We start from the raw sequence: 22,326 nt of genomic DNA, 5'->3' as shown, positions 1-22,326 counted from the left end.
AAATAAGAATAAATGAGAGTCAGGAACCCTATAAAATCTATCAGGCTTAGAAGGAGCAGGAGACATGGAATCAGGATTCAAATTAGCCTCAGAAAAAGCATCATCTACAATGTCCAAAACAGGAGGGATAGCTAAATGCCTATGCTGAGGAAGAAGAAGAAATTCCCTAAGCCTCTTCTTGGAAGCAGAATACTCCTGTCCTTCCCAATGAAAATGTTCCCTCATCTCATGCAAGGTTTCCCCAAAAGAGAAATCCTCAGGCGGAGAGGCCAAGGGTAAAGAGTCCTCAGCATCCGAATCCTCATAAGGAGGAAAGGAATAGTCCTGATCTGAGGAAGAAACAGAAGATACAGAAGCCTGGTCAGAGGAATCCAGAGTAACATCCTGTCGAGGCCTTTTCTCAGGAGGGGGGTGAGAACCCCTAATCATTGTAAGCAAATCTTCAGCCATCTTTAATAATTGCTTCTGTGTCCTAGGAGTAGATTCAGAAGCAGCTTGAGCAGGAACTTTAGACTTAACAGGAGTCTTTGTCTTTGCCTTTGAAATAGTGATGTGAGTAGGCCTGAAAACCCCCTCAGAAGCCGGTACCTGCACAGCGGTTCCGGACCCATCTGAAGGAGCGACGTCCGAAGGTCCTGCAGCAGGTAAAATAGTGGGCCTTGATGGCTCCCCATGGGAGTCCGTATCGGCCATCGGTTCAGAAGTGGCGGACGACAGGGGCTGCAAAAGCGCCTCACTGACGACAGCCGAACTGGACGCTGGCTCCAGCTGTAACGAGTCCTGTTTGGACCTCAGAGGCCTGTCTTTGTCTTTGCGCTTCTTTTGAATTCCGGTAGTGTCCGACGACATTCTATAATTGAACCGTCTGCCAAAATAATTTAAAGCCCAATCGTACCTGCGCTTGATAGTACGAGAGTTGAACCTGGCACAGAACCGACAACAAGAAACGTCGTGGTCAGGGCCTAAGCAAGGTAGACAGCAAGAGTGGAAATCTTTATGAGGTATTTGTTTCCCACACGTTATACAATTATTAACTTTTTCTGACATCGGAGGAACAAGAAAAAAGATTCCCCAACGGGTACTTAGCTTTGAGAAGAGAAGTAAAAACTTCGGACCGACAACAACAAAATACGCTGTTTGAAAATCGCCAACCAATGACTTGCGAGCTGCTTTCCACCGCACGGCAAGGAAGACTGGAGAAGATGGCGTCGGCTGAGGGCTATGTACCAAAGCGTACTGACGTCAGGGTACTAGCTTGTACAGCCGACGCCGGACCCAGACTTTGGGATTCTGGCCGACCTCGGGCTGCCTGCCGGCAGGAGCACCCTACAGTTATGACTGCAACAGTGAAACACGAAGAACATCCAGTGTTCCCATTAAATAACAGTATGTCCAGCCACAGATGTCTTCCACTCCACCCCCTGGGTGGGGGACCTGGCAGCTCTCACTCACTCCTATCCCCCCATCCATTCCAGAGTTTATGCTGCTAATTAAACATGAGCTGTTTGGATCACAAGGTGTCATCCCTATGTATAACAGGGGCATACACAAGAGATTTTATATCTTAGGATGAAGACAAGCAGTTCCAAACTTAAATGCACACCACAGCATCAGCGTGCCCCAAAATTCTGGCCTACATGAGAACTTATAACATGTTTTCAGTGCCTTGCATACAACCATCACTGCCACTTAGTTTCCCTGCAACAAATAATGCCAACCACTACAGCCTGCTAGGTAATTTTGTACCTCAGTTTGCAATGAACTTCTTTGTCTGAACCAGATTGCTCCGAAGGATTTATCTCCACAGCGTGTGTGTGTGTGTGTGTGTGTGTGTGTGTGTGTGTGTGTGTGTGTGTGTGTGTGTGTGTGTGTGTGTGTGAGAGAGTGTGTGTGTGTCTGTGTGTGTGTCTGTGTGTGTGTTATTTTGTTCACAAAGTCAACTAACTGGGCTGAGAACCATTTCCCAAAGAGGCCCATGGACAAAAATACCAGCACAACTGACTGGCCTGCACCTTCCCCAATGGTCTTTGCATGTCTTTCATTCTATCAAACCTTGGTGATAAAGGCTGGATTTCTGCCTTAGCCTGTCTCCATGTATTAGCCAGCAAGCACGTGCACTACATTCAGTACCTGGCTTTATGCAAACACGTTTCCATGTAAGTATGTCCTAAGTAAAAAGCTGTGAATGTCTTGCTAGGATTACTGTTTTCATTTTGTCCCTGTATTTAGTTTGCTCACAGCCATCTGCTGCTTGAACTATAAGATTTATTGTTACCTTCCCCAGGGATGGGTGAGCCACATATTTGGTTCATTTAATTGTTTGGAATACATATTCTTTGCGCAAGATATCTACAGTTCATTGTGACACACAGACAGACAGACAGACACACACACACACACACACAAACACACAGACACAAACACACAGACACAAACACACAGACACAAACACACAGACACAAACACACACACACAAACACACACACACAGACACTCTTCCAGGAATAAGCCACTTTTCAAGAAACGTGGTTTAAACACATTAAAAATAGAACTTACCTTCCACTGTAAAGAGTGAAACCATTGATCCCTCAGATAACTGTTAGCAGCCTAGAGGACAGAAAATTACAAGAAATTAGTTGCAATAGTTATCAGAAATAGGCTTACAATTTCAACAGCAAAGCTATATAAACTGTCACATTTAGTTTCTAAATTACAATATACTGACAACACAATGTAACATGCAGGACACATGGAATACAACAGAAAGTAAGCCTTTTGTATTTTCTAATCAGGTCACATTTTCATTGCTCACATGTTAATGCATACCCTACACATTTTACTGTCTTCATTCTTATAAAATTGTATTTTTCTGCAAATTACCCGCGGTGGTGGTGCTGGGGTAGCGTTGTCACCTCACAGTAAGACGCTGTCCAGTTTGATTCTCAGCTAGAGCGTCTTCTGCATGAAGACATGCGCGAATGGGCGTACCTTCGTTGAAGGTTGTGTGTCAAGGCTGGTAACTCGGCACGTAAAAATCAACTACCAACCAATCATTAGCGGACCGGAGTTCTGCTGTGGCGACCCCTAACCGAAAAGACACAACTACTACCAAAATAATGTGTTTGTCTACTGCAACCATAATTTTTGTTGAACTCCTTACTGTACGTGCCCTACTCTGCCCACATAAACACATGTAAACACGTAAACTACGGATCCATAATGAATATTTTTTCAAGGTAATCTACATCGTATGTGAATAGAGGGAATATGAAAATACAAATATTTATGTGACATTTTTACTTTTATTTCAGTCCATTAAACATACTGCGGTGGTGGTGCTGCGGCAGAGTTGTCACCTCACAGTTACACATTGCCCGTTCGATTCTCAGTTAGAGCGTCTTCTGTGTAGTGACATGCGTGAATGGGCGTTCCTTTGTTGAAGGTTGTGCATTAGGCCCGGCAAGCCAGTATGTAAAAATGTACTGACAATCATTAGCGGACCGGAGTTCCGCTGTGGCGACCCCTAACCGGGAAAAGCCGAAAGACACAAACAAATTTCAGTCCATTAAACAATGCACACAATCTAATACAAGAAGTACAGTGATTTAATGTAAAGAAGTACCACCATTACATTTACAATCGACAATACTGTTAACATTCTACGGCAGTCACTCACACACAAACAAGGGAGTATCTAATTCATGTTTTTAATAAACAGAGGAAATGAAGCATTGCCAATAACATTTTTTAAATGGAAAGATGCCTGCTTTTTTATGCACATGCTTTAGTTTAATAAACTACATTAATTTGTTTACATTTTTCCAGGAGATGGGCTTTATGACACTTCATATGACACTTCTGAATGATTACTACAACTGTAGCAACTAACACATTTTGCCATGATGGTGTCTCTCAACAAATTCATATTTCACTAATGACTGCTTAGAACTTTTGAAAAATCTGTACTGTAATCTGAATGATTTGCAAAGTTGCTATCACATCACTGAGTATGAAATGTGCTGCTGTACACTTTCACAAAAAATGCATACATGTTTTACTTCTGTAACATAAGGAGCAAAATATTCAGATTTTACTTATATGATACAAGGACCAAGAGGTGCATCAAAAAACTTGCAGCAAATACATAACTGTTTTGGCAATAGTCCTCGACTGGGTATGGACTAATGCCAAAGTGATACAATAAACCTTATAAACAAAGGGATTTGTTTAGTTTTATGAATGTCATTGTTCCCTTTTATTTAGCCCTCATTAAGTCAGTCATTGAAATATAATGTCCCCTTTAGCATTTATCTGTCCAGGCACACGCAACAACTAGAACGTCCACAGAGATACCTTACTAAAAGGATAGAAGACCTAAACATGTCCTACATGGACCAATACAAAGCCCTGTCACTATATTCAGTATCCTACAGACTGCTAAGAGGCAACCTGTGTCTAGCGTACAAGGCATCCCTCTAAACCATTATAGAAGGATTTACTGCATACCTGCAAGTTGAATGGCATCAGAAATACTCTGTCTCTACTGCAATCAACAGAATGGTTTGTACAAACAGGTATATTTCATAGACAACACTGCTGTTGTGGAACACACTCCCTCACCCATATAAAACAAAGTTCATCTCTGTCCATTTCAACTACAACTTAGATCTATGGGTGGCAAACAAAAATTTTACCGCAGGACTGCCACTTGTACTACTAATGTACACAGGCAGCTCCTAAATGCTTTATCTCTTGCATAGGTCCCCTCAAATTATTTATGGTATGATCCCACTTGTTCTTATTATGGGCAATATATAGAGAGAACTTGAGTTCCTCATAGCCATCTTGAACTGAACAAGCCAAGGTGGACATGACAGGGAAATGGTAGAAGGGGGTAGTGCGTGGGAAAATTGTACCTCACCCCAGATGTGAAATTCCCATGTAAAGGAAAAAAATAGTTGGAGAGAAGTTTGTATTGCAACATGAATATATTCATACACAGTACAACTGTGTAAGAAGTTACCACAACAGTAAATACTCTAATAGATGACTGCTGTAGTTGTACTGACTACTGGGACAAATCACAAAGGTCAAAAGGACTGCTGGGTGGAAGGACTGGATAAAGTGGGTTTCAGAAACTCTCTAGAAAAGCAGTAACAAATCCACCTCTCACACTGGAAACAATGTATAGCCCGCAGTGTTTAGAAAATGCATGGAGAAAAGACTAAGTGGCTGTTACTAAAATAGTCTGTTTACACATACCTCTAAGGAAAGCCACAGTAGCTACTATCCCTCTGCTGCTGTGAGACTTCATGTGCCCATCTACTTTTTTCTCACATTTTGATAGTAACAAAAACTGATCATCATCATCTTTTTTCGGCTGTTCCCGTTAGGGGTCGCCATAACAGATCATTGGTTTCCACATCTTCCTGTCCTCTGCATCTTGCTCCATCACATCAACCACCTGCAAGTACTCTCTCACCACATCCATAAACCTTATATTAGGCCTTCCTCTTTTCCTGTTACTTTGTAGCTTCATCCTTAGCATCTTTTTCCCCAATATACTCAGCATCCCTCCTCAGCACATGTCCAAACCAATGTAATCTTGCCTCTCGGCTTTGTCTCCAAACCTTCCAACCTGGGCTGACCCTCTAACATACTTATTCCTAATCCTGCCCACCCTCATCACACCCAGTGCAAATCTTAACATCTTTAACTCTGCCACATCCAGCTCAAACTCCTGCCTTTTTGTCAATGCCACTGTCTCTAACCCATATAACATAGCTAGTCTCGCTACCCTCTTGTAGACCTTCCCTTTCACTCTTACAGGTACTCGTCTGTCACAAACCACTCCTGACACTCTTCTCCACCCACTCCTTCCTGCCTGTACTCTCTTCTTCACCTCTCTTCCACATTCACCGTTACTCTGAACTATTGATCCCAAGTATTTAAACTCATCCACCTTCACCACCTCTACTCCTTGCATCCTCACCATTCCTCTATCCTCCCTCTCACTCACACACATATATTCTGTCTTAGTCCTGCTGACTTTCATTCCTCTTCTCTCTAGAGCATATCTCCATCTCTCCAGGGTCTCCTCCACCTGTTCCCTACTCTCACTACAGATCACAATGTCATCTGCAAACATCATAGCCCACGGGGACTCCTGTCTGATCTCGAATGTCAACCTGTCCATCACCACTGCAAATAAGAAAGGGCTCAGAGCTGATCCTTGATGTAACCCCACCTCCACCTTAAACGCATCCGTCACTCCCACCGCAGACCTCACCGCTGTCACACTACCCTCGTACACATCCTGTACCACTCTTACATACTTCACTGACACTCCCGACTTCCTCATACAATACCACAACTCCTCTCTAGGCACCCTGTCATATGCTTTCTCTAAGTCTACAAAAACACAATGTAACTCCTTCTGATCTTCTCTGTACTTCTCCATCAACACTCTCAGAGCAAACATCGCATCTGTAGTGCTCTTTCCCAGCATGAAACCATACTGCTGATCACTAATCATCATGTCCCTTCTTAACCTAGCTTCCACTACTCTTTCCCATAACTTCATGCTGTAACTGATCAATTTAATCCCTCTGTAGTTACTACAGCTCTGCACATCACCCTTATTCTTAAAAATCGGTACCAAAACACTTTCTCCATTCCTCAGGCATCTTCTCACTTTCCAAGACTTCATTAAACAATCTGGTTAAAAACTCCACTGCCATGTCACCTAAACACCTCCATGCTTCCACAGGTATGTCATTTGGACCAACAGCCTTTCCATTCTTCATCCTCTTCATAGCTATCCTTACTTCCTCCTTGCTAATCCATTGTACTTCATGATTCACTATCCTCACATCATCCAACCTTGTCTCCCTCTCATTTTCTTCATTCATCAACCCCCAAAGTACTCTTTCCATCTCCTCAACACACTCTCCTCACTTGTATGTTTCCCTCATTATCCTTTATCACCTTTACCTGCTGTCCCTCTGTCTAGCCAATCGGTACAGATCCTTTTCTCCCTCCTTAGTGTCCAACCTTTCATACAACTCTTCATATGCCTTATCCTTAGCCTTCACCACCTCTCTCTTTGCCATACACCTCATCTCTTTATACTCCTGTCTACTTTCAAACAAAAACTGATATGACGGGCAAGCCATTTGGCCACAATATTTATAAACTGGTATTCCCACTTTTTTTTGCCAAAAAAACAAAAAAAGAATTGATCTGAACCTCTAATGTTTTCATCTAAACAACATTCATTTACCTGTGGATATTCCTGTTTTGAGGGTTAAGAAATAAAGTATATGGTCTGACTGAAGAAAATACAGTTGTGTGAGAACTTAACATAACAATAGCTGTACCACTGATCATTGTGCAGTATTCTTGAGAGAAGGGTTGTAACTCACTGATGTCTAGGTGGGGTACCAAAGCTTTGCCTTTCTGGGATGTATGGCCTTTGATTACCTCAGCTTGTGGGTGTCAGGGTATAAAATCAAACTTACTTATGAGATCCTCAGACTACCTCCAAGCCAGCAGTGGCCTGTAGTAAACTGAGGGAGGAGATAGGTCAGCTAGGAGGGGCTTAGTTTGAAAAGGGTAAGCAAGGAGGGGCTTAGTTTGAAAAGGGTAAGCAATCTCCCACTTAGAAAAGCTGTAAAATACTGGGATATTGAGTATGTGTCAGTGCAGGTAAGGCATAGTGCTCATGCCAATAAGAAGAAAACAGAAGGGGGAGAAGGTGGGAAGGGAGGAATACTGCAACAGTCATCAATAGGACAACTGTACTACTTCCTACACAGAGTCACCTGTTGCAGCATTCTTAACAGATGTGTGACTCCCAGAGCTGTAGAGAGAGAAGGCTGTCAAGGCTTGAGAGGAAAAAGCAGACTAGGAGTCCAGGAGAAGAGAGAATATTTCTGGCAAACACCACCCTGGACTTATCTAGCTTGTAGTATTTTGTGAAGGTGTGAACAGATGACCAGGTAGCTGCTTCTAAAATGGACCTAGTATCCAACCCCTTGTAGAAAGCACCTGATGAAGCCAATGCTGGAGTAGAATGTGCTTTTGGCTACTTGGGTAAAGTCTTTCCATGACAACAATATTTACTTATTTATTTAACATTTGTTTATCAGGAAAGACAGACTTGGAACAAAGCCAATTTTCAGCGGAGGCCCGGGAAGAAACACTCTAGATGCATGTCTTTGTAACAAGGGAGAAAACCGGAGCACCTGGAACAAACCCAAATGAATGCAGGGAGGACATCCAGACTCCACACAGAAGGCACCCCAGCTGACAATCTAACTGGAGAACCTCTTGCTGTGAGGTGACCATGATACCACTGCACCACTGCGCCATCCAGTAGCAGAAGAAAACAGCCTTTGAGATCTAGGAAGCAACAGACTGTTTTGAAACTGGTTGTCCTAACCTGGAATCCATACAAGAGATGAACAGCTGATCTGTTTTTCTGACATCCTTAGTTTTGTTGAGATAAAACCTCAACTGTCTTTGAATGTCTAAAGAGTGCAACATCCCCCCCCCCCCCATTCTGGGAGCTGGGGAAAAAAGTTAGGCAGACTGATTGCTGGGTTGAAGGTAAGCTGACTGACTACTTTTGGCATGAAGGATGAACTGGCCCTGAGAATTACCCTGTCTTTGTGGAAGATGAGGAAGGGTGGAATAGCCAGGAGAGCATGGAGCTCTGAGACCATGTGGGGTGAAGTCTAGGCCAGGAGGAGCATTGTTTTCCAAGTGTAGAACTTTAGAGTAGCTGAAGCAGCCACTTCAAAAGGGGGGTAATGTAAGCTTTTCCAAAACAAAATTAAAGGTCCCAAGGAGGGATGATGGGCTTTCTTGGGGGTTTAAGGTTTAAAACTCCCCTTAGGGAACACGACCTCTGTCTTGGACGTGAGAGGGGACTCTAAAGGTAGGCAAGCATTAATAGCAGACAAATGAGCCTTTATGGAAGACTAGACCAAACCTGAATGTAGCAAGTCATACAAAATATTGGAATACTGTGGAGGTGTCCAATAGAAGGAGTTGGAGTTTACTCTTAAAGTACCAGATGGAAAATCTCTTCTACTTGGCTGTGTAAGACTTCCTGGTGTTATGTTTTCTAGCTTCTTGTAGTATTCAAATAACCTCTTCAGAAACGTTGTATCTTGTAGGGATAAGTATCCTATCATCCAGAGGGTTAGGCTGAGTGAGGTCAGATTGGGATGAAGGAGCTGCCCTTTCTGTTGGGCGATTAAATCGAGTTTTAGAGGTATTCTCCAGTAATATACCTTTGACAGATAAAACAGGAGCAGAAACCAGTGTCTTGGCTAGAAAGGTGCCATAAGCAGGAGTTTTGGAGTTTCCTTCTGGACCTTGAGAAGTACATAAGAGCAGAAGTAAAGCAGGGTATGCATAAAGAAACTTCCCATTCATTGGGATGAGAAGGCATCTGCCCTCCAGGCTAGAGGTGATGGATTCCTTGTGCAGACAAGTGGGATTAGATGATGCTCAGAGGAAGCAAAGAGGTCTATCTGAGGAGACCCCCATCTCAGAGTTACACCTTTGAACACTTCTGTGTTCAGTGATCATTTGTGATGGTCCTCAAAGTCTCTGCTTAGAGAATCTGCTAATACGTTCAGTTGAGAGGGAATGTATGTTGCTGTAAGAGTAAGATTTTTTTGAGAGACTAGGTGCCAGGCCTCCTGTGCTAGCCTGCACAGGGTATAGGATCTTGTGCCTCCTGGTTTATGTACCACATCACCATGGCGTTGTCCATGTGCACCAGCCTGGTTTACAAAGATGTGAGAAAGTCTGTCGGGCTTGTAGAAGCGCGGTCATATCTTTTAAGTTGATATGTTCGTTGAGTACATGGGCAGGCCCCTCTCCTTGGATTTTCTGGTCTCATCTCCAATCACCCCATGCCCTGTCTGAAGCATCTGTACACAGGACTTAGTTGTGCAGAGCTGGAGAGAAGGGAGACCTTGGTTGAGCGTAACCTAATTTCTCCACCAAATGAGTTCCTTCTTGATGCAAGGAAGAAGAGGAATGTGGGTACTGAGAGGGTGAGAGTGTTGGGACCACACTGATTTCAGATAGCATTGTATTTTCCTCATATGTAGCATGGCAAGGGGCAGCATAGGGATGGTGTCAGCCATGAGTCGCAGGGCCCTGACAGCTTGTCTGGCCAAGCAATTATCTTCACTGGAAAGCATTAGGAACTCATTGGCTAGGGAGGTGACCCTTTCCTAAGGAATAGAGGCATGCACAGCAGACATATATAGATTGCATCCCAGAAAGGTCAGCTGTTGGGTGGGAATGAGCTTAGATTGTTTGTAATTGATGGGGAACCCCAGGAGAGTCAAACGTTGCACACTACAATGACGGTGCTTTAGAATATTGTCCCTGGATAAATTCTGGAGTAGAAGATCTTTCAGGTAAGGGAAGATTTGTATACCTGGAGTGAGGCAAAAAAACAGTACTGGAGCCAGACACTTTGTGGAAACCCTTGAAGCTGTAATAAAACTGAAGGGCAAAGTAGTAAACTGAAAATGTGAAGACCCAGTAAAGAACCTGAGGAATTTTCTGCAGAAGGGTGGATGGGGACATGAAGATTGGGGACATGAAGATAAGCATCCTTGAAGAAATTATAAAGACAGCATTTTGAAGGAGGGCACTCTCACAAAGGTGTTTAGCCTGGAGAAGCCCAGGATGGGTCTCCACTGAACCTCTTTACTCATGATCGGAAGATCCTGGAGAAAAGTTCCTGTCCTAAATAGGATGGGGGTACCTCTTCAATGGTTCCCTTAGCCAGAAAGTCTTGCACAATAGGGTTTAACAGTTGTATCAGGGTGGAAGGAGGAGGCAGTATTCCCCTGGGAGGTGGGTTGCTTTCCCAAGACATAGAGTAACCCACCTTGTTAATGCTTAACACCCACTTGTCTGAGGTTATTGCCTCCCAGACAAGAAAGGAAAGGAGAGTCTTTCTGAGAGGGGGAATGGATGGGTGGGGTTTGGAGGAGCGGACAGGTGGAAAATAGTCACAGGAGTCTACTACCAAATTGAGGCCTCCCAGAAATTGTATCCCTCTGAGTTTTTTTTCTGGGAATCTTTTATTAGGAATTTTCCTTTGCCATGTCATGTCAGCAAAAGGGGTGGGGGGATATATGCAACAGATTCACCTCAGCCAAAAGAAAAAGGAGAATATAAATGAGAATGTGGAGGAAGGAGGGTGCAAATACTGCAAAAGTGATCTATTCAAACATTTGCTATTATGGTAATTTCTTAAACATCTGTACCTTGTCTTTCACTTGACTACTGTTACAGTATTGCTCACAGATGGGAACATTCCCAAAGCTAATCACTTGGAGGACAGTTCTAGTGAAACCAGTTATGGTTCCACTATGGTTCTTCTAGACAAGGCATCAGTTTTCTAGCATTATGTAAAGCTGTGTATGGAAGACCAAGAGGCTACTTTTATTTTTTTTTTTATTTTCCATTAAATGAATAACAAACAAATATAGCCAAGTAACTCCATCTGGAGATGGTTTGTTTTGAGAGAGGATAACAGAGCTTCTTACCCTGACAGGAGATGAATAGTTTATCAGATTATTTTATAGTCTTATTCCTGTTTAAACAGAATCTGAATGGTCTACAGACATCTAGCAAATGTAGAATTATTTCTCCCTTACTCTCAAGGTTAGGTAAGACTGCAGGCAAGTTAACAAACTGGTTCAAAAATATTTGATTGCAACTTTTGGCATAAAAGAGGATTACTCCTAAGGGATACCCTGTCCTGGTGAAAGATAAGAAAAGGAGAATACATAACAGCTGGAATGTTTGAAACTCTTAGCTAAAGTCGTTGCCACTAGCAAAACTGTCTTTGAACTGCAGAATTTTAAAGAGGAAGAAGTAGTAGGTTCAAATGGAGAAAATGTTGACTTTTTTAGGATATAATTCAGATCTCAAGGAGGGTGAGGGTAGATTTTCTTGGAGGCCTTATGTGAAGGACACCTTTTAGAAATTGACCTCAAATGTGCAGTGAGAGGCAGATCTATAAGTAGGCAAAGACAAATGTGCTTTTGCAAATAACATGCCAGCCCAGCATTGAGCAGCTCATGCAGATATGAAAGAATAGTACAGATACAATTTCATTAAGGGTCCTAATCTTCCTTTGGTGACAGACAGAAAACCTTTTCCATCTGGAAATGTAAGATTGTCTTTAGCAGACGTCTAGTCTCCTGTAACACTTATAGCATGTCCTCTGAAAAAAGTGCCTAAACAGTACTCAAATCCTATCATCCAAACTGTTAGGCTTAGAGTTTGCAAATTTGGACGAATAAGGCAGCCATTCTTTTGCAAAAGTTTTTCCTGTGGAGTAATTTGTGGTGAATGCCCTAAGGCCAGATGAAAAAGTGAAAAGTACAGTTGTACAAATAAATTTACCAAACAGTGGATTTTCAAGTGGTCACTGCTACAGTAGCTTTAGCTATACGATTTATATCTTGCTAAAGATACAACACACCCCGCAAGTTTCCAAAGCTTCAGGGTACCTGTCACATACACCAAACTGTTAGTAACCTTCAGCTGAGCAGACTAAAAAAAAAATCAGGTCTGAATGCCAAAGCCTTTACAGGTTTCATGCCAAGGGAGAGAGAGAGAGGGAAGCTAAAGTCCTGACGAGAACAATGGCAGGAGAACAAAATCAAGGCTCTCACCTTGGCTATTAAAATATACAAAAATAAGGGAGATTGAGAGAGGGAGCGGCTAGTACAGCAGTGATCATTGACATTATCTACTGTTATGGTAAGTTTGCTTACACATTTGTACTTCGTTCACAATGTGGATCACTGTTGCAGCCTTAGCTATATGGGTAGATTGCCACAGCTTAGACTGAATGGAAGGAGGACAGATGAGGGACCAGGAGCCAGCCCCTGTAGAATGGACCTAGCAATGCTTGTCCTAGACCTGGAGAAGGAAACTAGTTTATAGCACTTTAAAAAAAAAAAGTATGTACAGAAAACGAAGTTGCTGCTTCTTGAAAACTTCTAAAACCTCAACTCTTTCCAAAAAGTCACGGATGAAGGTAAGGATACAGTCCACACCTTCTGTAATATGGAAAACTTCTATCTCAGTACCATGAAGCATAATATCATTTCAGAACAAGTCTACTAAAGCTTTCAAACTATTCTGTGATACTCAAGTGATTAGGAAAACAAAATTACAATGAAATAAAATCATGTCCAGCAATTGTGGAGGGCAGCTGTCACTTGCAAAACAGGGTAACTGCTTTCATCAGATACTTCCCAAAGTTTATAATTAAGGCAAAGATTACTTCTACCTCACAGACATGCCCTTACACTGAAGAAATGCATCAAAGTGTAAGAAGGTTTAAAGAAAGGTGTGCGACAGTGAACTGGATTGCGTTAACTAAAACAAAGTTCACTTTAGCAGTAGACTAGACAGTAAAAGGATAGAACTTGGTTTTATTTTAAAACAAATGTTGGCAAACTTATAATCAAATGCAAACCAGATACCTTTAACTTAATTAGAAAAGTACAGTTTTGTACCTACCATAAATGTAGATGTCCGATAGACATGCAACTGCAGTCATAACATGTGGGTTGTCCTGCCTCAGGCAGCCCTCAGTCGGCCGGATTCCAAAGTCTGGGTCCAACGTCGGCTGATGTCGCATTTCTCTCCGACGTCAGAGCGGCTGGAGTACATAAGCATCAGCCGACGCCATTTTCTTCAGTGTTTCTTGCCCCAGATGCCAGGTGCCCTCCAAGGAAGGCTGTAATCAAATTGGAAGACAAAAACAGGATTCCAAACAAATAAATGAGCAATAAAACAAATACACCATAACAGATATCCCCAGCTAAGAGTAACAGGGATAGGAGTGGACCCTAGGCATAGAGGGGTATGGAGGGAGGGAAAATCCGACTGCAGTTGCATGTCTATCGGACATCTACATTTACGGTAGGTACAAAACTGTACTATGTCCTTCAAAAATGCAACTGCAGTCATAACATGTGGGTTGAATACCATAGCTTAGCTGGGGGAGGAGGAATGCTCTAGGAAAAAGATGGTGTGGCAATCAAACCCTGCAGGACTGCCGAAGCAAAACCTGCTCTGGATCTGGAGTATAGAGGGAGACTGTAGTGTTTGGAGAATGTATGCACGGAGCTCCATGTAGCAGCTTCTAGAATGTCCTTGGTAGGCACCCCCTCTTAAGAATGCTGTAGAGGTGGCTGTAGCTCTGGTGGAATGTGGTCTGACATTGGCTGGAACCGTCTTTCCATGAAAGGAATAACAGAATCTGATGCAATGCCCAATCCATTTAGAAATAGTCTGTTTTGAAATTGCTTTTCCTTGGACTGCAGGGGCGTAAGCTACAAAAAGTTGTTCAGACTTCCTGCTGGCCTAGGTTCTGTCCAGGTAGTATCGAAGTTGTCTGTGGATGTCCAAGGTATGCAACAGTCTTTCCCTCTTATTCTCAGGATTGGGGAAGAAGGCAGGCAGATGAATGGTTTGATTTAAAGAAACCCTAGATACCACCTTTGGCATAAAAGTAGGGTTGGTCCTTAATGAAACCCTGTCTCTATGAAAAATAATAAAGGGTGGTATTGCCATTAGGGCCTGTAGCTCCGAAACCCTTCTTGCTGAGGTAATTGCCAACAGGAAAGCTGTCTTCCATGAGAGAAATTGCAAGTCAACTGAAGCTGCTGGCTCAAATGGAGGTAGAGTCAGTTATTCTAAGACAAAATTGAGGTCCCAGGCTGGCACTGGGGCCTTTCTTGGTGGCTTAATGTTCTTGATTCCCCTGAGAAATTACAGGAGGATCAGTGTTGTATCTAGCTGAAATAGCAGATGCATGTATCTTTATGGAAGAATATGAGAGGCCGTTCTTTAACATATCTGCCAAATATTCCAAGATGAGTGGGATGTTCAACAATGATGCATCATGTCCCTTGCTGGTATTCCAATTGCTGAATCTTTTCCACTTTGCTAAGTAAACCTTTCTGGTGGATGGTCTTCGAGCCTCTGTTAGTATCCGCTGAACTTACTTGTTAAGAGATAAGCTGAAGTTATTTATGGGATCTCCCAGGCTGTTAGCTGCAGTGTCTAAAGATTTGGATGCAGTGTTTTGAAATCGTGTTGAGTCAAAAGTAGAGGCCACTGGGGGAAGGCCCACCACCTGGTGTGACATATGCTCCACAGTAGTGAGTACCAGTGTTGTCTTGGCCAGTCCGGAGCTATTATGATTCCCTTGGGCTTCTCTGCTTTGATCTTTAGCAATACTGAGGTCATCAGTGGCAGAGGTGGGAATGCATAGATTGCTAGGGAGTTCCAGTTGAATGAGAGGGCATCTATTTTCCAAGCTTTTGGATGGTATGTCCTTGTGCAAAATTTTGGTAGAAGATGGTTGAGGTGAGAGGCAAATAGGTCCACTTCTGGCTTGCCCCATGTCGAAGTGAGTTGTCTGAAGGCCTTCGGATGTAACCTCCACTCGTGTGGATCTGTGAAATTCCTGCTTAGGCTAAACGCCAACACATTGTCTTTTCCTGGAACAAACTGGGATTGTAACTGGATGTTTAGGCTCAGTGATTTCTCCCAAAGCTGCATTGTCAGTCTGCAAAGGGGGTAAGAGTGGGTGCCCCCCTGCTTGTTTATGTACCACATCACAGTGGTGTTGTCTGTCCGTATCATTAAATGGCCTTGCTGGAGTTGGTGTTGAAAGGCCTCGATGGCATGCATTACTGCCAGCATTTCCTTTTGGTTTATATGCAGATGTGTTTCCTTTGGAGACCATTGTCCTTGTATACACCTGCCTTCCATGTGCGCCCCCCATCCAAGGTCTGAGGCGTCTGTAGTCATAGTCTGTGTTATCTGTGGTTTTTTGAATGACATACCTGTGTTTGCCTGGCTCACCGAGGCCCACCATAGGAATTCCTTTTGTAGGCATGGAATGAGTGGTATGTTTGTCTCCAAATTGTTGCTGTGTTGAGACCAAATGCTTTTTAGGTACCATTGAAGCTTTCTCATGTGTAGTCTTGCTAATGGAACCAGGAGAATGCAGGATGCCATGTAACCCAGGGCCTGTAGGAATCTCCTTGCAGTCATCTGGGTGAGTTTTGCTAAACCTTTGAAGTACTGAGTTAACTTCTCTTGCTTGTCTTCTGTCAGGTAAGCCATCTGAGAGGCTGTGTCTAGTTTGGCTCCCAAGAAGATTATTTGCTGGGATGGCTGCAGTCTGGACTTTTGGAAGTTGACTGTGTATCCCAGAGCTTGAAGTAATCGTATGACATAATCCAGGTTTTTTGTCAACATCAATTTGTCGTCCGCTTGTATGAGGCAGTCGTCCAGGTACGGGTAAATTTGTATACCCTGGACCCTGCAATGAGCAATTACTGAAGCCAGGCATTTTGTAAATACTCTGGGCGCAGTAGATAAGCCAAATGGCAATGCTGAGAATTGATAATGCTCTGGCCCTGCAAGAAATCTGAGGTATCTTCTGCAGCTGTGTCTGATAGGGACATGCAGGTATGCCTCCTTGAGGTCCAGAGTAATCAGCCACGACCCCTTGCCCAGCATGGGAAGGAGTTGCTGTAGAGTCAGCATTTTGAACTTTGGTACTATGACAAAGGTGTTTAATGTGGACAAGTCCAGTATTGGTCTCCATTGAGATTCTTTTCTTGGAACAAGGAACAGTCTTGAGTAAAACCCCTGGTCTTGTTCTTGTTGTGGAACTCTTTCTATTGCTTTCATTCAAGTCAGCAGAGTGATTTGCTTGATAGCCTCTGCCCTCTGATTTTGTGGTAGGTTTGGCATGCCTTGTTTTCTTGGTAAGGTATGGAAATGAAACCTGTACCCTCGGTCTATAATGTCCAAAATCCATTTGTCCTTTGTCAGTCTGTGCCAGTTTTCTGCAAACAGAGATAATGTCCCGCCTAAGGGAGCTTCTAGTTGTTCCCTGGTAGGCGGTAGTAGAGGAAAGTCATTGAGATTTTGGTTGTGGGGCAGGTGAAACCCCTGCGTCACTTCTTTGATTTCCTGGCTGCCATTGTCGTCCCCTGTAAGGGCCTCTGTATTGGCCTCTTCCTCGGCCACGTCTGTTCTTACCCCTTTGAAACTTTTCTGGATTAGGAAAGGACCAGTTTTTTGAAGGCCAGTTCCTACTGAATCTGGGGGGTTGAACCTGGAGGAAATCTTTCACAGTCTGAACTGATTTTGCTTTTTCTTCGATGGTCTTTAACACATCCTTAGCATTTGCACCAAAAAGCTTGTTCTTTTCCAAAGGTGCATCCAGAAGTTTTGCTTTTACATGATCTGGTAGAGGTTGATCTTTTAACCAAGCATGTCTCGAATGACTGCCCCTGTCATAGCTGCCCTACATGAAGCTTCCAGTGCATCATATCCACACTGCAGGAAGTGATTGCTTACTTGCTGAGTGTTATGTACAGCTTCCTGCAAAGTCTTCCTGTCTAAAGGATCAGGAGTGGCTAATGTTTTTTGTAAATCTTCTAACAGATAATCCTGATATTGTAACATATGAAAAAGGCAATTTAAAGCTCTCATAGATAAGGTAGTGGATGTGTAAACCTTTTTGCCCCATCTCTCTAATGACCTAGCTTCCCTGTTGGAGGGCAAAGGATTTTTAGAGGTGGAGGCTAAAACTCCTTTAGGCCCCTGTGAAATAGTTTCCAAATCAGCAGTATGGGCCCTGAATAAATGGGAATAAGTTTCAGGGACCCTGTAATACCTGTCTGGCTTGGCTGGAGCAGGAGGAAGAGAATCAGGGGTAGCACTAGTCAGAATACAAATCATCCAGAACATCAAGTACAGGAGGAATAGCTAAGGGCCTGTGCTGAGGCTTCTTAAGGAAAGTCCTAAGGCGTTTCCTAGAATCAGGATATTCCTGACCTTGCCACTTGAAATGTTCCCTCATGGTGTGCAGAACTTCCCCAAAAGGAATATCCTCAGGAGGGGAGGCCGAGGGGATGGAATCTTCTGCATCCGAGTCCTCATAGGTCTGGAAGAGCTCTTCCTGGCTATCTGAGTGGACAGAGCCCTCAGAATCTTCATCTGAAGGAGTAGGGTCAGAGGGTTCAACCCGGGGCCTTTTATCAGGTGGAGGCTGGGATCCTCTCTCATGATGGGCCTGTGAACCTCTAATCATGGAAATCAAATCAGCAGCCATGGACATAATTTGTGTCTCTGGAGTCGGCTGAGGTAAGGATTTAGAAGTAATATGCTTTGTTTTGCTGGCTGCCTTAGCCCTAGTGTAGGCCTTAATAGACATGGCCATAGGGGGCCTGGCAGCTCCACGTGCAGGAGTGACCTTGTCTACAGCAATGGTCTCGGGCATTTCCTCGGTTTCGGTATCCGGAGGAAAATCTATAACTGGCGTCGGAGTAATGTCTGGAATCGGAGTCGTCGGTAATGCGGTGTCTTCGATTCGGAGCGGTGGAGAGACCGTCTCAGAGGGAACCGGAGCACTCGCGCTAGGTTTTGGTGTGGAGTCGGTGGTAGACGCGTGCCGAGGATGTCGGTCACGGTCTTTTCGCTTTTTGGGAGTTTGCGATGTCGGAAGATCCGACGGCATAGTGTAAGCAAAATTATCGCCGAAAAAATCTTCAGCGAACTCAGCCCGGCGCCTGAGAGTGCGCTTGTTGAAGCGAGCACAGGCTACACAAGCCGAGACGTGGTCTGGGCCCAGGCAAGGGAGGCAGTAAGAGTGGAAATCCTTATGAGGTATTTGTTTACCACAAGAAAGACAATTGTTAACTTTTTCAGTAATTTCTGACATCGGCTGAGGCAAGAAAAGGTCCCCAACGGGGTACTTAGCTTTTTTGATGACTTCGGTATCGTAGAATACAGGAGCTGACCGACCGGCACTTGCGAACTGCTTCTGCTTCGGGCACCGCACGGCAAGAAAGACTGAAGAAAATGGCGTCGGCTGATGCTTATGTACTCCAGCCGCTCTGACGTCGGAGAGAAATGTGACATCAGCCGACGTCGGACCCAGACTTTGGAATCCGGCCGACCGAGGGCTGCCTGAGGCAGGACAACCCACATGTTATGACTGCAGTTGCATTCTTGAAGGACATCACTATAAGAATACATATTTTGCCCGTGAAAAGAACAAAAGCTTCAACAGACCCTATCCTGTCAGACCTATTACACATTTGCAAGAGCATCTCAAATCTCTTCTGCGACATAAACAGAATATGTTAGAGGGATAGGTATGTATCACAGAGAAACAGTCTTCACTCCACATAAAGCAAAGTACTTCTCTTATTTTATTCAAACATAATTTGGATGACTGGATAGGTAACAGCAAATAAATTTCCTGGTTTAGCACCCTCGTCCCTAATGCATAGGGGCAACATGTAAACCTCCCAATATATTCTTGTTCTGCCCGTCACTGGGTCAACTGTAAACAAAATACAAATGATAAAACTACCATGGTAATGGACTAGGCTTCTTAAGATTCCCACAGATCAATAGCCTTGTAAGTACTTATGAACTTATGGGGCAATACTGTATCTATCCGGCTGGCATCACAAAATGAATAAGAAAAGAGATGTAAAGATATTTTAGCAGCTCAAGCAGGAAAGAGTGATTTCAGACAGGCTTCAGGAAACTTTAATTGCTAGAGAACATAAGGGGGCCTGGAATCAGTTGCTGTAATAAAGCTAGAATGCAGTCAGAAAGTACAGTTGTGTAAGAGAACATCTACAGTTATGGTAAGTTTAAACTATCACTGCTGCAGTGGCCTAAGCTACCCAAGTTATATCCTTAGCACTATATAACTTAGTCTACAGGAGTAGCAAGCCATATGAAGAACATATGCATGAATGTATATGTGCCTTAGAAAAATTGAAATAAAGAGTAGAACATGAGCTACAGCTTCACTGCAGACTGGAAACGGCAAAAGCCTTCTTCTTGTGACAATTACACAAGTAAATACTACTGTCCTGTCTGCTGAGTCCACATGAGATGAGACAAATTTGTATACATATCCAAGAATAGTGTTTTAACAAATGTGAATGATGTCAGGTTCTGTACACCCTATTGCAATATATTCAAATGTAACACCATCTTCCTTTTCATAGTCTCTAAAAGTAGATCATACCTGAAAAGTGTTTTTTTTTTTTTTTTTTTACTAGAAGACAAAAAAAATGCATTTCTCTTAACACATGTCCATCTATTTGCATTTTAAGATGGGGTCCAACTTAAGAATTTTATATATGACTACGTGAAAACTCCATCCAGACTTTTAATCTTAAAGCACAGTTTCACAGCAACATTTCCTGCATCCAGTCCTCTGCTATAGGCATCAATAATCCAGATTCTGCAGTTTCCAAAAGCAGTGTCATGCCTAGCTGGAGGCCCCACGTTTTCTTCTCTGTTGCTACACCTAGGCTCACAAACTACTACTGGCAGTTTTGACCAATACTACTCATTTTGTGGGACACTATCTCAGTTTGACATTCATCTAACCTTGGTACTAGTAAAAAAAAAATGTGTGCCTTCTCTCTCAAACACATGCAAATATAGACCCATCTGTCTGAGGCAAAGGCACTGTTACATTACCTTGGTTGTCAGAGAAAAAACTTAGTACAGAAAGTTTTGCTGGCTACAATGTGACTGAGTACTTCAAATGTTCCGCTTTTGCCACAGACCCTTTTACACATTGCAGGCTTGTTCAACAGAAAGATGCATCTAATATCTTACTCCCAATACTAGCTTTACTTCAATGATCTGGTGCCTCAAAAGTTGACCTCAAGCAAACAGGTATATGCAGTGTACTAAAACATTGGAGTAAGGCTAGTATAGGAGTTATTTGTTACATGAACAGCTGCCCTTGACCACAAAGTGCAGATAAAATTGAACGTCCTTACTTTCTTTATTTAACATTTGTTTACCAGGAAAGTCCAAGTGGGACAGAACCCATTTTCAGTACAGGCTCGGGGAAAAACACTCCAGATGCATGTCTTTGGAGTGTGAGAGGAAACTCTAGCACCTGGAGGAAATCCATGCGAATGCAGGGAGGACACGCAGACTTCGCACAGAAGGCACCCCAGCTGAAAATTGAAACAGAGAACCTCTTGCTGTAAGGTGACAATACTAATCATTGCACTGCCTGCAATCTTAATCAACAAATGCAAAAGGCAAGTACGGGACATAACAGACAAGTACCGGAACCTTAATCTGGAAAATCAGAACTAGTTGCCCTATATGCTAACTACAGACTAAAGACACCTGGATGGCAAAAAACAGTGTTCTATTCCAATACATATTTCTACCCACAAATGGAGAACAAGGAGACACGGATGCCTTCTGTCTCTGCCCACTGAACACAGTTATTTAATACTGTGCAGGAGAACCACTACAGTGCAGCAGCCCATTTATGACTGGTGAACACTGATTCTTATTCTAGCAGTTCAGGCTGAATTAATTCCTTACATCACATCACTTATTAGACATGGACACTTACTTAAATAAGGATTGCAGAAGTCAAAAAGACTGCGAAACACAAAGGGCACAAGAGCAGGATTCAGTCTGTACTGATGATAACAGCGGTGACACAAAGAATGGAAATGGAGATGTGTATCCTCAGAACAAAGAAAATATATTTGGTTTGCATATAGACAGCTTTCATAACTTTAATGACTGTACAAATCTATTTTCAACAGTACTATGGCTGTTGTCTAGAAATTCCCAGCTTGACACCTGGGTCACAGCTGACGGAAAAAAATAAACTTGCAACCGTTCCCAAGGGTCACAGACTTGACACAGAAATTGGAGTGTCAGCCAGACTCTGACGCAAATCCATTAAAACTATAGTAAATAGTGCATGCCTTTCACCAACTCTCTGCCCTCTAGTGAAATAGGCCTCTGAACTTCTTCCTTCTTCCAAACTCTACTCCCTCCTTCACTTCTTGGACTTGTTGTTTGGGGTAGTGGACATGAAAATAATTAATTTTGTCATGCAGTGTAACACTACAAATCTGTACTCAAAAATGTACATCAAAGGAACATTTTTTGTCACATTTTCTTTTTTGAAAAATAATATAAAGGTTTAGCCCTTCTCAAATCCCATTTTCTACTCTTTTTGGCAGGGTGGCCACCCTCCTAGGTCCATAAAAAAGACAGAGGTAATGTGGTATGTAAACCTGAAGGAATTCATTCATTTACTAGAAAGACTTCTCTTTTCAAAACAGAACAGAGAAAAATTGTTTGCTTCCTTGGAGAAGATTACATAGGAAAACAGTTAAACAGTTTCTCAAAGCAGCAAAATCCATCTACAAA

At 43.0% G+C, this 22,326-nt stretch overlaps 1 protein-coding gene across 1 annotated transcript in view; it reads right to left on the bottom strand.

Annotated features, from left to right (window-relative positions):
- Window positions 1-22,326, bottom strand: part of LOC122810253 (c-Maf inducing protein) — a gene marked incomplete in the record, with an annotated part of 1,337,359 nt that overhangs the window by 891,065 nt on the left and 423,968 nt on the right. The window contains 1 exon segment of the mRNA XM_044081790.1: window positions 2,557-2,607. Within this exon segment, the coding sequence (XP_043937725.1) occupies window positions 2,557-2,607 (51 nt within the window).

This window comes from Protopterus annectens, chromosome 8.part1 (genome assembly GCF_019279795.1).
Source record: "Protopterus annectens isolate FY-2018-M chromosome 8.part1, PAN1.0, whole genome shotgun sequence".
NCBI lineage: Eukaryota > Metazoa > Chordata > Ceratodontiformes > Protopteridae > Protopterus > Protopterus annectens.
Note: the sequence above shows the minus strand (reverse complement) of the source record. Positions and strands in the feature narration are given on the sequence as shown.